Below are 15,721 nucleotides of genomic sequence, written 5' to 3'. Positions count from 1 at the left end.
TTCTTCTTCTTCATCAGTTCCTCCTCATCACTTCTTCTTCTTCATCACCTCTTCATCATCATCAGTTGTTTTTCTTCATCACCTCTTCTTCATCATCAGCTCTTCTTCTTCTTCATCATCATCGGCTCTTCTTCTTCTGGAGCTCTGCTTCAGCTGATCTGAGGAGGCGTCCTGGACGAGGGCTGCAGGAAAGGAAGAACTCTCTCCTGACGCTCGACACCATTTGTCGTGCAGTGACTGGAGCTACGATTAGTTATTGGTAATAACTAAAGGTTATCAATGATGATTCTTCATTATGAATTACTTCTCAGAATCTGATGAAGTTCCTCATGACATGACGTCACTTTCCAGTCATTTTTCAGACGCTTTTATCCAAAGCGACTGACAAGAAGTGCAGTTCAGTCACCGATGATCCAGAAGAACCAGAAGTCAGAAGTCAGAACCGTATGCATGCATTCATTTTGTCTTTTTTAATTTATTCTGTTTTATTTGGGGTTTGTGGCTCAGTGGATCAGTGGGGCGGCGCCCGGTGAAGAGGTGTGTGTTCAGCTCACAGCCACCTCGCTGCTCTGACCTTTTTGGGAGTTTGTTCCACCGCCGAGGAGCCGAGACCGGTTGGATCGGCGTCCGGGGGCTCGGAGTGACGGGTGGACGGTCACCTGCAGGTGGTGGATCTGAGGGGACGTGTGGCTGGACCATAACCTGGAGATAAGACGGGGTCGTTCCATTCACCGCCTGGTAGACGAGCTCCAGGGTCTTGGACTTGATGCTGGTGACTACCAGGAGCCGGTGAAGGACATAAGAAGGGGAGTGTGTGGGAGATGTGGGACGGTTGAACACCAGGCGGGCTGCTGCTTTCTGGAGAAGCTCCAGAGGCCTGATGGTCACCACTGGGCTCCGGCAAGGAGGGAGGTGCAGTCCAGAGCCTGGATGAGTGTCTGCACCGCATCCTCTGAGAGGAACCTGTGAATCTTCCCGATGTTGTGGAGGAGGAACCTGCAGGAAGGTGCGAACGCTGCGACATTGGCTGAGACGACAGCTGGTCGTCCAGGACCACACCAGGTTCTCACCGTTGTGGTCGACCCGACCACGGTGCTGTAGAAGGTGACGGCCGGGTCTCTGTGTGGACAACCTTTCCCCTGGAGAAAGAGCAGCTCCGTCTCTAATCATGATCCTAACCTTGGTTTGAGGAACCACCAGCAACGCTGGAGAAGAAAAAAGACACATTGGAACTCAGTCTCAAGAAAAAGGTCTTTAGGTCAATATTTACCAATTATGATATGTCAGCTGGATGAGGTGTGGCCCTGCTACACAAAATACCAGGAAACTACCTTTGAAATAGAACAAAGTTTATTCAACAACCTGAAATATATGTGTCTGTGTGTGTGTGTGTGTGTGTGTGTGTGTGTGTGTGTGTGTGTGTGTGCGTTAAAGGACTGCAAAAATGGCAGCGAGCTGGTGTGATGGTTGTTGCCGGCGGGAGTGCAAAGAGATGAACATACATAAAGGTGTGTGTGTGTGTGTGTGTGTGTGTGTGTGTGTGTGTGTGTGTGTGTGTGTGTGTGTGTGTGTGTGTGTGTGTGTGTGTGTGTAAGCAAAACATAGAGGAAGCAGAGAGAGATCCACGATGCTAAGGTAGAAAGCTAAGACTATCAACGGCCGGGGAGAAAGCGGCGATCCAACACTCCCAGAATACTGATGAGCGTCTCGCGCTTGCCCAGATCCTGAGACTGACCAGGTCGGTGAGTCGTTGAGTCGGTGAGTCGTTGAGTCGGTGAGTCGGTGAGTCGATGAGTCGATAAGTCGGTGAGTAAGTGAGTCAGTGAGTCAGTGAGTTGATGAGTCGGTGAGTTGATGAGTCGGTGAGTTGATGAGTCGGTGAGTTGATGAGTCGGTGAGACGATGAGTCGATGAGTCGGTGTGTCGGTGAGTTGGTGAGTCGGTGAGTCGATGAGTCGATAAGTCAGTGAGTTGATGAGTCGGTGAGTCAGTGAGTTGGTGAGTGACGCGGCGCTCCGGGGACGGGGGGGCCGCCTCCGTGCCGCCTCCGACGACCAGCGGTTCGTTAGCATGTCTGGCTAACGACGTGTCCTCTGGGGGATCGACGGGGACCGGAGACGGGCGGCGATCTGGAAACCCGGTCTTCTCTGGAAGGTCTTCAGGCGCTCTGCGGCACCAGGAGTCGAGCTCGGAGTTGCGTTCGGATCCACGGGCACGAGCGCTTGTGCACGAGAGAGCGGCCATCAGGGACATCTCAGTTGGAAACATGCGCTGACATGCTGGTCGGTGGCGTTGCACTGTGTTCCTGGCTGCTCCTGTGGTGCTCCTGTGGAGGTCACCTCTGGAACGTGCACCAGAGTTGGGGAGAAGGTCTTGAAGGGTTCACTGCAGCATGCTGGTCCATCCTTAGAACAAAGGGTCTGATCTGCTGGTGGTTGAGGAACTGAAATAGGTTTTCTGTTAGAAGTCTGTACTTGAGGCACAACAACCGGACCTGGATGATTGAGAACCTCCACAGACGTCTCCTCACCTCCTCTCTGGTCTTCATCTAGACCTCCTCCATCCTTCTACCCTGATCTTCTCCGCCTTTCCTCTGTCCGTGTCCGAACCATCTCGGCGTGACTTTATCTCCTGTGAAAGAGAGGGTGAATGGTTGGATGTCTCAGTGAGGCCCTGTGGTCCAGGGTCAACCCACGTCTCGTCCAATCACAGTGGAGATAGGCTCCGGACCCTCAACCCTGCAAGATAAGCTGTGGAGAGAGTGGATGGATGGATGGATGGATGGATGGATGGATGGATGGATGGATGGATGGATGCATGGGATCTGGGCCACAACCTGCCCAGAAGAGTCACTGCCATTGAGGAGACAGTGAGATGTTCTGTGATGAACCCGTGAAGACCAGGCTGCTGCGGCAGAGGAGGAGATTCATGCTTTCATTTCAGACGAGACAAATGAGTGACGTTGACGTGAACTTTGTTCAGGGGTTCCACAAATGTCAGGCGGAGAAAACAAAAATCCCTGGTTGCTTCCTGAAGATCTGGACCAAACATCTCCAACAGCCGCATACAGGGATCATTCATTGATCGGCTCCTGATGGTCCTGATGCTCCTGATGGTCCATCGCCCCAAAACCAGCGGTGCGGCAGATGTCGGGGTTCGGAGACGGGGAGGGCGTCTGGTCCGCCGCCTCACGGTGAGCGATGGAGGAATCATCTCAGAAGAAGGTGGAGGACATCCATCAGCCGCAGCCCGACTTCTGCTCCCCGTTAAATCAGGGATTGATCGGCGCGAGGCTGATGGATGTTTCCTCCCCAGAACATGATGAAGAGATGTTTGTTTGAAGAGCATCGATCAGCCGATTCGTCACGTCTTCCGGTCTGCACTTTGTTTCGCGAGCGGTTCAGCAAAGCTCCAGGACCTGGAGCAGACGGACGGACGGACGGGGCTTCAGGACGAAGCTCTAGGCTTCAACGTGAAGGTTCGTCACGGATCCATCACAGGGACACGTGAGGACATGCAGCCGTCCGCCCTCTCCTTCACGCTGTGGACAGCGTGGGGCCTCCACTGAACCTCCTGCATGTTCAGACGCTGGGAGGAACCCTGAGGAATCCCACGAGGAGAACATGGAGGCTCCACACCTGTGGGAATCCAACCAGGGACCTTCTGGCTGAGAGCTGGAACCTCCAACCGCTGCTCCATCTCATCTCCATCTCCATCTCCATCTCCATCTCCATCTCACAGTGCAAGCGTTGCAGTAAAGAAGAGTGTGTAGTAAGTGGTATTATCTGTGTGTGATGCGTGGCATGATGTTCTCCATGCAGTTCTGGTGGTGCCGTCTGCAGGAGACGTGAAGGTCCAGGTCAGACGGCGTCCTGCGGGCGTGGCCTTCAGGAAGTGTCTGAGCCAATAGGAGGGCAGCGAGCGAGGGGGCGGCGCCCGCTGCTTCCCGTCAGCTGCGGCTCCTGAAGGCCAACGGCCCGAGCTTCTTCTGTCTTCATCGGCCGCCGGACCTTCGCGCTTACGTCCTGTTCTTCTGCCTGCAGATGGATCTCAACAGGTCACAGATTCTCGTCCGTCACCAGACACGTCGCAGCGAGGCCTCCAGAGGGACGGACGGATCTCCTCCTGGACGTCTGGTCCTCACCCCATCCTTCCATCAGCTTCTTCAGCTTTAAAACACTAATCCTGGAGTCTTCAGTGGACGGAGAACCTTGCGAGAACCCGGGAGAGGAGAGCCAGGAGACAACCTGCATCCTGTCTTCTAGAGGAACGAGTGAATGAAGGGATGTTTTCTTTTCCCTGTCGCAGGAGGCGACCAAAGAAGGTCTTCCTCCTTCACCAGAGCCGAGGAGCTGAAGGCGCTTCCTGTGAGATGATGATTGTGATTATGTTTATGGGAGGAGACCAAGACTCAGCGGATCAGGATCTCAGTGGCCTCAGCGTCCACGCCAGCCTTCTGCTCAGCGTCACCGTGGCCTCCAAAGCAACCGATGGAATGATGTTCTATCAGAAGGTGCCCGAGGATGTCGACCCGTCCCTCCTCCTCGGCCCCTCGTCCCTGCAGAGCGTGAGAGCAGAGCAGATATCTATCTGATGGTGTGGAGGTCCTCCTGACGAACAGCCCTCGTTATATCATCTTCTAATCGCTATAAGACGGATGGACTGAGTGCAGGGAAACGCAGCAGTGTGAGGAACGTAAGCTGAAGCAGAGCTCAAGCTCAGGTGTTCACCATGATCTGGCCGACCAAGGACCTCCACGGAGAAGCTCAGGTGTGAGGCTTTTCAACAAACCCTTCGCTGACGTGAACATCAGGGATGCAAAGTGCAGGAGAGTCCCGAGGTAGAACCCGGTTGAGTTCCTGGGTGCCGCCGTCCTCGGGTCCCTGAGATCTTCTTGGCGGCGTCCCCTGCATCTGCAGGAGCAGGAGATCTTGTCCTCTCTCCTCCCCGAACCCCCGCCTGGCCTCCTCCCGTGGACCTTCTGCGGTCGTATCTCATCCGCTCAATGTTTGGCGCCCTGGATGTCGGCGCCAGATAAAGATCTGAACCCGGGCTTTCGGCCCGCCGGTGAACATTCACCCGTTCACAAGGAGTGCAGATACGGCTCACCTGGACATCTTCTCCGCCCCGCCGCCCCAGACGCTCCTCCGGGTCGTGCCAGACGGGTGTTTTATGGCGGGATGGTTAAAGTTTAATGCCTGGGTGATAGTTAACAGATTGAGGAGCGCAGAGAACATCAGCAGGCACCTGCAGCAGAGCAGGACGGACGGACGGACGGACGGACGGACGGACGGACGCCACGCCGAGGTAAGACCGCCACATCTGCTACCTGATGATTCAGGAGCTTCACGTTCCCTGTGATGCGGGAGAGGCCGGCGTTTGCCTTCTCTGATCCCAGCAGTGACTCCTGGTTCTTCTGGAGATCCTGCAGATACTTTCACATTCTTATTTCACAGATCCAGAGGGGAAACATTTCAAAATTCATTTATTCATGGGAAATACTTATCCATGTGATCGATATCTGCTCCCAGCCTGTCTGTCAAAACTGAAAGTCTCTTCTCCTGTGTGTGTGTGTGTGTGTGTGTGTGTGTGTGTGTGTGTCGGCTCTCAGCAGTGCATTGTTGTGACAATGAGTTTATCATTAATACACTGGCAGATGTCAAACATTGATTTTGAGGTATTTCTGTCAATGTATATGTGAGTGTGTGTGTATGTGTGTGTGTGTGTGTGTGCGTGTGTGTGTGTGTGTGTGTGTAGTACTGTCAAAAACGCAAAATACAGCTTTGATTTAAACCTGTTTTTTTTTATTCCTGTTATTATTCCAAGTTACATAATCAGCGCTGTCATAATTGCTGCTGTCAAAGCGCAGCTGCTTATCAATACAACTCACGTGCACGACGCGTCCTGAGAGGTAGCCGTGCACGGCGGGAAACCTCAGGAGAAACAACAAACAGGGAGTTTCAGATCCATTAGTATGTTGGATGGAGATCGATAGATACTTTATTGATACGCTAAAAGGTCTGGAAATTCAAATAGATACGTATGAATAGAATACGACTGTGAAATGTTATTTTTGGGATGGTTGTGAAGCAGATCAGCAGATCAGATGTGTGTGTGTGTGTGTGTGTGTGTGTGTGTGTGTGTGTGTGTGTGTGTGTGTGTACTGGAATGAAGTCATCTTCTTCATGGCTTCTTGTGGAAATCCTCTTGTTGTGGCAGCTGGGCTTGAGTTTCTTCACCTGAAGATGTTTCTGGTCCTGGAAGCTTCTTGTCTTCTCCTGAGCTGTGTTGAGCTTCTGAACATGGCTGCCAGGTTCAGGGCGGGTCCAGGTTACGGCGGTTTGTTATGTCATCGGAGGAGTTGATGGGCAGAAAGCAGGTCCAAGGAGGTTGTCATGCTAAGGAGTGGCTATGCTAATGGTGGCTGTTATGCTAACGGTGATGTCATTCATTGGGACAGAAGAACAACTTGAGTGGATGACCTGGACCGGGATGTGAAAAGGTGAAACCTGTCGGATCTCATGGACTGAGGCTGAGGTGGAAGTTCTGCTGGTGGATCTTGGTTGCTTGGAGGGTGCTGAAGGTCCCGGTCCGTCTCGCCGTTGATCCAGTACGGCGTTATAGGTCCGTGAAAGGTCGTGTCTGAGGCTCCTCCTCGGCCCTGAGATGATTTTCTGTTTTGACAAAGATGGCTTCTGGGACTCCTCTCGCCAACCATCTGTCTTCTCTGAGCAGAATGTGGACATTGGTGTCTTCAGAAGAGTTGTCCTTGTCCTCCAGGTGTAGGTGGACGGCGGCGTCCCGTCCTGCAGTGGAGGCTCTGCTGTGTCGGGACGTCCGTTTGCACCGAGGTCTTTTGTCGCCCCAATTTTGACGTTCTCACCTTCCTCAGCGTGGGTGACAGCAGACGCCACGTCTCCATCTTCTCCCAGGTGTTTGGTCCTCAGGCACTCCGGTCTTTGCATCAGCGTGTTGTGGGGTTTGAAACGGACCGATATCTGTTTTTTGTCGAAACAAGATTTCCACAAGAGTTCCCCACGACCTGGATGACAGACGTGTTCCTCATGAGTTTGTAAATCCTTGTAACTTGGCCCAGGAGTTCCCTCACCTCTCCTGGAGAGAAATGGGCTGCGGTTCAGGTGCGCTGTTTTCCTGCTGAGGATGATCCAGCAGTGAAGCGTGGGCGGAGCTCTGTGGCGTGGAAGGGCCGGGCCGACGGGAGGAAACCTAAAAGAAAAAAACAAGTCAAGATCCCAAAAATGGGAAGAATTTTACCGCATTTCCACACAAGTGGAGCTGAACAAACGGAGATGGTGGCGGGAAGGGAAGGGAAGGGAAGGGAAGGGAAGGGAAGGGAAGGGAAGGGAAGGGAAGGGAAGGGAAGGGAAGGGTCACTGGTTTTCTCAGAGAGTCAAACGCTGTTTGTTGAGGCTCGAGGTAGAATTAGCCCCGGTAGCGTGCTAACGCTAGCAGGGGCGGAGCCTCATTGAGGGAGGGATGGACGCTCCGAGGACACTTCACATTCCCTGCATGAGTGGCGGCGTGATGAAGTTAAGCTACACCCGTATCCACGTCCGGCCGCTTCACCGGCAGAGCAGCCGTGTGCATGAGGGCGGGAAGGTGGCGTCTGGGTCAGCGCCGCTCGCCAACCGTGACGCCTCCTGGCCGCCGGGTCCTGATGAGGAGCGACTCAAACAACCTTCCATTTGTATCCAAAGAGACACCGACTGCGACGTTATGATCGTATTCTGTATCGAAGGAGAGGCGACCGTCCCCATCTTTTATTGTTATTTTGTGTTCCCGGCTGAGTTACCTCTTGGGGGACTATAAGTGTCTGGTTTAAAGGGGTATTTCAGTTTTTGGCGACTGTTTTGTTTTTTTAAGGGGTCCAAATGGAGTGGACTGCGATGGCGGGAGGGAATCGCCTCGGAAGCTGGACGTGGACGAGAGAAAGAGGGTGGACATGAGACGGGGGTCGATAGCTGTCGTTTATTACTTGCTGAGGAGTGAAATGCTGGTCATTGAGGTTTTAAGATCCTAAATATTAAAATATACTTTATTTGAGTTGTTTTAATTTGCTTTTACTAAAAGCAAAGGTCCACTCCGGTTTCATTCAACAAGGTTCCTGTAAATGATCCGAGTGTCTCCTCGCAGACGTAAAAGTTGTCCCGTTGCCCCGGACGACCAGGATGCCCAGGAGAACCATCGCGGCGGCGCTGGCGCTGCTGCTGCTGGTGTCGGCCGCCACCTTCGTGGGCGTCTACTTTGGCGCCGCGCCCAGGCCGAGACGCCAGAACGTGTTCAGGAACGGAGCGGTGGCGGCGGACGCCGGGCCCTGCTCCGACATCGGCAGGCGAGCGGCAACGCAAACACACACACACATCACCGCCGGCCTGAAGCCAGTATTTCCAAATAAACTGCAGTCAGAGTTCAAAATCTTCACGGAAACCGTCCGCCATGTTTGCAGCCAACCAGAGGAATGGGAGCGTTCCTCCTCGGCGGCGTGGGAATCCATTATCTGAACCCAAACCAATTATGTTTTATTGCGCGGCGAAGGCACCCCAACGAATCCACCCCGCAGCGTGTGACACACACACACACACACACACACACACACACACACGCTGGTTCAGGAGCGCTCTTCATTAAAATCAAATTTTCCTCTGAAATGATAAACACCCCCCAGCTTGTCGCCACTGAGATTAGCTCTCTGCCAACGCCTCCCCCGGTGTGACCCCACACCCTGAGTCAACTCCCTGTGTGTGTGTGTGTGTGTGTGTGTGTGTGTGTGTGTGTGTGTCCTCAGCTCGATGCTGCAGAGAGGGGGTTCGGCGGTGGACGCCGCCATCGCCGCCCTGCTGTGCGTGGGCCTGATGAACGCTCACAGCATGGGCATCGGCGGAGGGCTGTTCCTCACCATCTTCAACGCCACCACGGGTAGCTTCCCCGGACCAACGCGCCCTCAAGTCTTCTTTTACCACAAACACACCTGAGGTGCGTCTGTCCACACAGGGACGGTGGAGACCATCGACGCCAGGGAGGTGGCGCCGGCCAACGCCACCAAGAACATGTTCGGCAACAGCACGGATTTATCGCAGAAAGGTGAGGAAAGGAGAGGTGGAGGAGATGCTGGTGAGATGATCTGCAAACACTGACAAGGACCTAAAGACAGGAGGAGGAGGTCGCAGAGATGAAGATGTTGAGGTTCTGTTCGGGAGCGAGCAGGATGGAGAGATCAGGAAGGAGTCCATCAGAGGGACGGTACATGCTAGATGTTATGGAGAGAAGGTCAGAGATGGTCGGGTCATGGACAGAGAAGGGAGAGAGAAGATATTGGTAGTTGGATGCTGGAACCGGAGGTCTTGATGATGAAGATGTTTGGACGTAGTGAGAGAAGATATGAAGGTAGTTGGTTTGAGAGGAGGATCCAGAGAACAGGGTGAGGTGGAGAAGGTGGATTCACTGTGGAGACCCTGGAGGGAAAAGAAGAAGAAGAAGGCGAGGCGCCTGAGGGCCTCCAGCTCGGCCTCCAGCTCGGCGACCTTCTGCCCTCTCAGCCGGTGTCAGTCAGCTCCAGTCCCTGACGGAGCCGGGCGTCACGTGCACGGCGTTCCTCTAACTCCTCTTAAAACGATCGTATACGGCTGCAAATAAAAGACTTAGATTAGGAGGAAAGCAATGAACAGGCCATAAAAGACCATCAAACCCAGGCGGCCTCTGGACTTTAAAACAGCTGAAATAAAGAATGAAGTCAGCGGCCGGTGGATTTAAGAGGCACTAACGTGTGCAAGAACACATGTGGACGCCAGTCTGAGGAATCATTGACAGGAAAACACCTACTTGGACTCATTCATAGATGGGATTCTGCATTTTGAGCAGCGGCCTGTGAGTTTTAAGACTCGCCGTTTATTATTTCCTTCATTTGTAAAAGGAGTTGACATGGAAGGCCGGCTCACGGGAGCCGAAGCTTTTCATATTTGCACGCCGGTTCCCGCGTTGCTGTTTATTTATGTTTAAACCCACGTGCATCTACCACCGGTCATCGATAGACGCGCGGATTTGATTCAATCAGCTGAAAAGGCAGAAATAGACCCGGTGATCTGGAATAAGACCCGACCGAGCGGCCGGGAGACGGGAAGCCGGGGGTCGAGGGTCGGAGGGTTCCGCGGGCTAATTTTTCCCTTTCCGCGGCCCGGCAGGCGGGTTGTCGATCGGCGTGCCGGGCGAGCTCCGCGGCTACGAGCTGGCCCACCGCCGCCACGGCCGGCTGCCCTGGAAGGAGCTGTTCCGGCCCAGCATCCGTCTGGCGGAGAGGGGCTTCGCTCTGGGCAGGGCGCTGGCCTTCGCCCTGGCCAAGAACAACCGCACCATCCTGCGGGACCCGGCGTTGTGGTGAGAAGCTCCGCCCACCGCTCGCCATCCGGGTCGTCTCCGCTCCCTCAAAGCGGACCTTCTCCTTCCCCTCCAGCGAGGTGTTCTGCGGGCCGGACGGCGGCGTCCTGAAGGAAAACGACACGGTGGTTTTCCCCAGGCTGGCGGAGACCTACAGGAGGCTGGCGGAGACGGGAGCCGAGGAGTTCTACAGCGGCCGGGTGGCCCGGGACCTGGTGGCCGACATCCAGGCTGCAGGTACGGCAACACGAGCGCCAACGAGAGGTCGCGTGAAGCAGAGGGTGAATGTTGGACGTCTGCATTAGAGGCCCTGTGATGATTCTCAGCCAGTCTCAGCCAATGACAGATGGCGAATGCCCCCCCCACCGCCGGCGCCAGCGAACGAGTGAACCGGTGAACGAATGAACGGATGAATGTTGCTCATCGGACTAAAATAGACACGGCGTCCATGATTAGAGATTTCTGGAACGCCGTCCAAAATGAAGAGAATGCCGACTTTTACCGAAATGACATTTTCATTTATGCGTCTGAATGTTTTCAGCCCTTTTCTATTTTTAAAAAATGTCAAAGAACCACGGATTAAAATCCCAAATCGAATAAAAAGGACGGCGAGAACAGCCTCCCTAATACCCGTAAAGCTGCTAGCGGTTTGCTAAAAGGGGCTGTCGGTGGACGGGATGTTCCTGAAGGCGCTCCTGTCGCTGAGCATCTCGTTCCGCTGCCACGGAGGCTTTGTATCTCCGGCGAGCGCTTTCAGCCCGGCTGTGTGTCCCTGCACAGGAGGGATCATCACAATGGAGGATCTGAGGGATTACGCGCCCGTCTTGGATGAGCATCCGTTGGTGGTGGATGTGGGGGAGTTCACCATGGCGGTTCCCAATGCCCCCGCGAGCGGCCCTGTGCTCGCGCTGATATTAAACATCTTGAACGGTAAGCCTCGACGCTCCGTCCAAGAGAAAAAGGGAACGCCGGCGGCGAGCGGGAGCGTGAGGCGGCGTGAGCTGCAGTCACGTTCAAAGACCAGATCCTGGAGCCACTCCAGAAATAGAGGAGCCCTCCTGGCCTGAGGTTACCTGAGGAGGATGGTGGGGCTCGGCGGTTCGCTTCGGGTTCCGAGTCCTCCTCAGAATTGAGCGGCGTTCCGTAACATGTCAGAGCGTCTTCAGAGCAGCGGCTCGGCAGAAGAACAGGCTCCACGGACGCTAATACATTCGACCGCATGATCGTCACAGCGATGGGCAACATCTGCAGCCCCGTCCCCTCTGCAGGAACCTCCCGCAGCTCCGAGAACCTCCTCAAGAACTACCGTATTCTCACGACCATAAGGCGCACCGCACTAAAAGGCGCAGTCTCAGTCATTTTGGCATTACTGTATTTAACTCACACATAACTCCATTGTGCGTCTCACTACCGTGCTGGTCCACTTCTTCTCCACAGTGTGACTCACCAGGATGTGGAAAGCGAGCGGCACCTCATCCATGTCGGGGACGTGGCTGGGATGGATGTGTTTGTCGGCCATGTTTTCAGGGTTGTTAAAAGAACGATGTCCGGCATAACGCACATACCCATTCTTTTATGTACAATCAACGCCCAACTTCCCCCTGTCACGTTCTCATGATGTTCTCTACTACATCCACCTTACAACAACAACACACACAGGGCACTGCACTCGAGGGCGCGCCGCACGTTTTGAAGAAAATCTAAGACTTTTATGCGCGCCTGATAGTCGTGAAAATCCGGTCGTTCTGGAGGAGAGGGTCGGGGACGGCAGAGGGTCCGAGGACCTTCAGCTCTGAGAGCCATCTTAGCTCCGGTCAGATAGGGTTCCTTGGAAAGTCATCGGCGCTCGGTGGAGCTCATGAGCCACGCCCGTCGCTTGAGCGCCGTTTCCAGAAACCGTCCTGGTTCCCGCTCAGACGTTTGCTCAGAACAAAACAGACAGAAACGGCGAGAAATGTCCGACGAGCCCGGAGCAGGTCTGGACCGCACTTCGAGAAGAACTCCGGGAAACCGAGCGGTTGTGGGCGGCCTTCTGCCTCGAGCGTCCGGGCTTACCGCCGCTCCCGTTTGCTTCTCCGCAGGCTACAACTTCACGGCGGGCAGCGTGGCGACCGCCGAGGACAGGATCCTCACCTACCACCGCATCACCGAGGCCTTCCGCTTCGCCTACGCCAAGAGGACCTTCCTCGGGGACCGCAAGTTCCTCAGCATCGACGCGGTAAAGGCCCTCCGCCGTGGTTAGCGCAGGCCGGGTTCCCGGACGTCTGGGATGAGATGCGTCCCGGTGTTTCTCCGGGGCTTTCTGGCCGCAGAGTGATGGCCGGCGGTCGGCGGCCGCAGCCTCGGCCCGACGACAGAGTTTCATTAGCGTTACATGGCTAACGTACGCGGGCGCTGATTTATAATGGAGGTAATAATCTATAAATCATTGGCAAGGACGTTATTAGCGAAACAAAAAGAAGCGTGGGCGACGATAAGCTCCAGCTTGATAAATGATTCTTTGATGAATGTGTTTTAATAAAGAGCACATTCATAAATGATGAGTAACAGTCCAGCAATATTTCTCTCAGAACGTCGCTATTTATTAATGATTGTACCAAGATACGTCCCCTCACGCTTTATGAAGGAATATAAAAGTAATAGTCCTCTCATTCCCGCCCGTTGGAGCCTCCAGCTCACAGCCGGAAGGTTCCGGGTTGGATTCCCATGTTCTCCCCGTGTCTGCGTGGGGTTCTCCAGGGTTCTCCGGGTTCCTCGGGGTCCAAACACATGCGGGGGCTCATGGAGACCCTCCACGGTCCTGATGTGTGGATGAGAGGGTGAATGGTTGGAGGTCTCTAGGAGGCCCTGTGATTGGTCCGTGGTGAGCCCCGCCTCTCAGGACAGGCCCCGCGGGATAAACGGCGCGGAGAATGAATGAACGAACGAATGACTTTCCGGATGTTTCTGTAACCTCGCCTCCGCAGCTCATCCAGAACATGACGTCGCGCTCCTTCGCCGACCAGCTGCGAGAGAAGATCAGCGACGACACCACGCATCACACCAACTACTACGAGCCCGAGTTCTACCTGCCGGAGAACCACGGGACGGCCCACCTCTCCGTGGTGGCGCAGGACGGCAGCGCGGTGGCGGCCACCAGCACCATCAACCACTTGTAAGACCTCCCGCCCGACCCCAGATCCGCCTCTGACTCCGCCCCTCGATCCCCACGGTTACGGCCTGTCCCGCAGTCTGGGGTCAAAGGTCATGTCCCGCTCCACGGGGATCCTCCTCAACAACGAGATGGACGACTTCAGCTCCCCGCTCATCACCAACGGCTTCGGGGTCCCGCCTTCGCCCAACAACTTCATCAGGCCAGGTAGACGGACGCCTCGGCCGTGCACGGCGTGAAGGAGGCGGGGCTCCGACTCAACCGCCTCCTCTTCGCAGGGAAGAGGCCCATGTCCTCCATGTGTCCGGCCGTCCTCTTCGACAAGGACAAGCGGGTGAAGATGGTGGTCGGCGGCTCGGGAGGAACCAAAATCACGACCTCCGTCGCCCAGGTGCGCCTCCTCGCCGCCTCGACCGCACGTCCCGGCCTCGGCGGTAACCTGCCGGGCGTTTCTCCGCAGGTCATCCTGAACGCCTTGTTCTTCGACTACGATCTGCGGAAGGCCGTCTCCCATCCCAGGATCCACAACCAGCTGAGCCCCAACGCCACGGTGGCCGAGCCCGGCTTCGACAGGGTGAGTGTCGGACCGCGGAGAACTTCGCGCCGGGAACGTCCATCACGCTCCGGCGGAGATGAGGCGGAGGACAACCTGTGACCGGTTCGATGCCGATCCGTCGATTAGCCTCGGGGTCAGTGATGCTAAGCAAACGTAATCGGTGCCCCCGTGGCGCCGGAGACGCAGAGAGCGTCGAAAGAACGTCGTCTGGCGAAGTCGCCGTCTCCCTCCGCGCCTCCATGCTAAGCTAACCTGAACTCCACCGCTTCCCACGCGACCGCCTTCCTGCTTCGTTTCCTACTTACCCGTCCGGCTGGACGAGGGCCGGCACGGTGCCGCCGTGGCCCCGAGGCCAGAAGCTCCCCGCTCGGATCCCCACGGGGGTTCTACGGGTGCGGAACCTCCACGTTCTCCCCGTGTCGGCGTGGGGTTCCTCAGGGTTCTCCGGGTTCCTCCCGCCGTCCAAACACATGCAGGAGCCTCATGGAGGCCCTGGATGGTCGGGTCGATGTCTGAATATGAGGCCCTGTGATTGGTCCAGGATGAGCCCCCCCCACCACCACGTGCACGCAGAGGCAGCATGTGTCTCTGAGGACAGGTCGCAGCGAGCGTGGCTGAAACCTGGGGGTGGAGGAACCATGTGGCGTCCTCCCGTGGGGCCTCAGGAGAAGGTCAGACTGCAGCAGCAGGACCAGGTCCTTGCGAGGCTTTAAAACGGCAAATCTCGTCCCTCCTTATCTTATCCGGACTTATCTTCTGCTCTTCACGAGAACCTCCGCCCTGAACTCTCCTCTCTCTCCGGCTGCAGGACATCCTGGAAGGCTTGGCGAAGAAGAACCACGAGACGGAGTTCCTGAAGTCGACGGGAGCCGTGGTGCAGGCCGTGGTTCGCCGCCACGACGGACTCCACGCCGAGTCGGATTATCGCAAGTGGTCGTACGCGGCGGGGTACTGAGGCCGCCCACGCCGCGGCTTCCTGGAGCTCGGCGGCGGCCAGAGATGGCCGAGTGATTCAAGGGCCGCCGCTGTGACCGCGCACTTCCTGTCCCCATAAGTCTGCAAGCAGCGGTGGATCTTCAGCCCTCCGTCCAGCGCATCAAGAGTCCAGGTGCATCTCCTGGAGGAGCCACCTGCTCCTCAGGCCGCTCTGGGAGGATCCACGTCCAGAATCCTGAAGCCATGAACCTTTCCGGGTGTTTCCTTCACACTGTGTGTAACTATTTATGAAGCACATTGTCAATCATTGTCCTGCCACTGCTTGTCTATTAAAAAGCACGAGGTGGAAACGTTAACTTGTCATCGAAGGAGGCCTCGGAGCTTCGCTGGCGTACGGATTCGACAGGGAGCGTCCAAAACCGGCAGAGGGTTTATTTCAGCGGTGAAAGCTGGAAATGACGCCCTTAAATCACTTTAATCTGCCATTACGCGCACAAATACAGTCAAATCCCAACACCGGGGCCATAAAGTAGCGCTTCATGCAGATGAACTCATTTGTCTTGCGACAAAGACGTCGCCGCATCGAAAGCGAGGAGGAACTTGTGTCTTTTCATAACTTCCCATCCGCCGGCTGCGAGGAGAGCCGGGCAGGATCCACTTTAAAGGGCTCATCACTGATTCATGAG

At 55.5% G+C, this 15,721-nt stretch overlaps 1 protein-coding gene across 2 annotated transcripts; it reads left to right on the top strand.

Moving 5' to 3' along the window:
- Positions 1-4,604: 4,604 nt before the first annotated feature.
- On the top strand, positions 4,605-15,385 carry ggt1b (gamma-glutamyltransferase 1b). Of its 2 annotated transcripts, XM_086151740.1 has the most exons (13): positions 4,605-5,307; positions 8,155-8,353; positions 8,807-8,937; positions 9,013-9,102; positions 10,200-10,392; positions 10,469-10,629; positions 11,173-11,322; positions 12,474-12,610; positions 13,359-13,546; positions 13,623-13,750; positions 13,822-13,934; positions 14,004-14,117; positions 14,908-15,385. In XM_086151740.1, exons 2-13 carry the CDS (start codon positions 8,190-8,192, stop codon positions 15,052-15,054), a joined length of 1,716 nt encoding a protein of 571 aa, XP_086007866.1. In that variant the 5' UTR covers positions 4,605-5,307; positions 8,155-8,189; the 3' UTR covers positions 15,055-15,385. The 2 variants fall into 2 exon arrangements, with proteins under 2 accessions (XP_086007866.1, XP_086007864.1); XM_086151738.1 differs by lacking the exons at positions 4,605-5,307; positions 8,155-8,353 and having other exon boundaries at positions 8,810-8,937.
- The last annotated feature ends 336 nt before the right edge of the window (positions 15,386-15,721 follow it).

Source organism: Fistularia commersonii, chromosome 9 (genome assembly GCF_037954325.1).
Source record: "Fistularia commersonii isolate RoL2024-O1a breed Wild chromosome 9, RoL_Fcom_v1.0, whole genome shotgun sequence".
NCBI lineage: Eukaryota > Metazoa > Chordata > Actinopteri > Syngnathiformes > Fistulariidae > Fistularia > Fistularia commersonii.
This window is presented reverse-complemented; position numbering and strand designations above follow the sequence as displayed.

What these genes read in the sequence shown, in the direction of transcription:
- ggt1b (XM_086151740.1), top strand. Translation starts at nt 8,190, where the DNA reads ATGCCCAGGAGAACCATCGCGGCGGCGCTGGCGCTGCTGCTGCTGGTG. An exon ending in CATCTTCAACGCCACCACGG is followed by an intron (nt 8,938 to 9,012) that starts GTAGCTTCCCCG and finishes CTGTCCACACAG; the next exon opens with GGACGGTGGAGACCATCGAC. An exon ending in ACCAGCACCATCAACCACTT is followed by an intron (nt 13,547 to 13,622) that starts GTAAGACCTCCC and finishes CCTGTCCCGCAG; the next exon opens with TCTGGGGTCAAAGGTCATGT.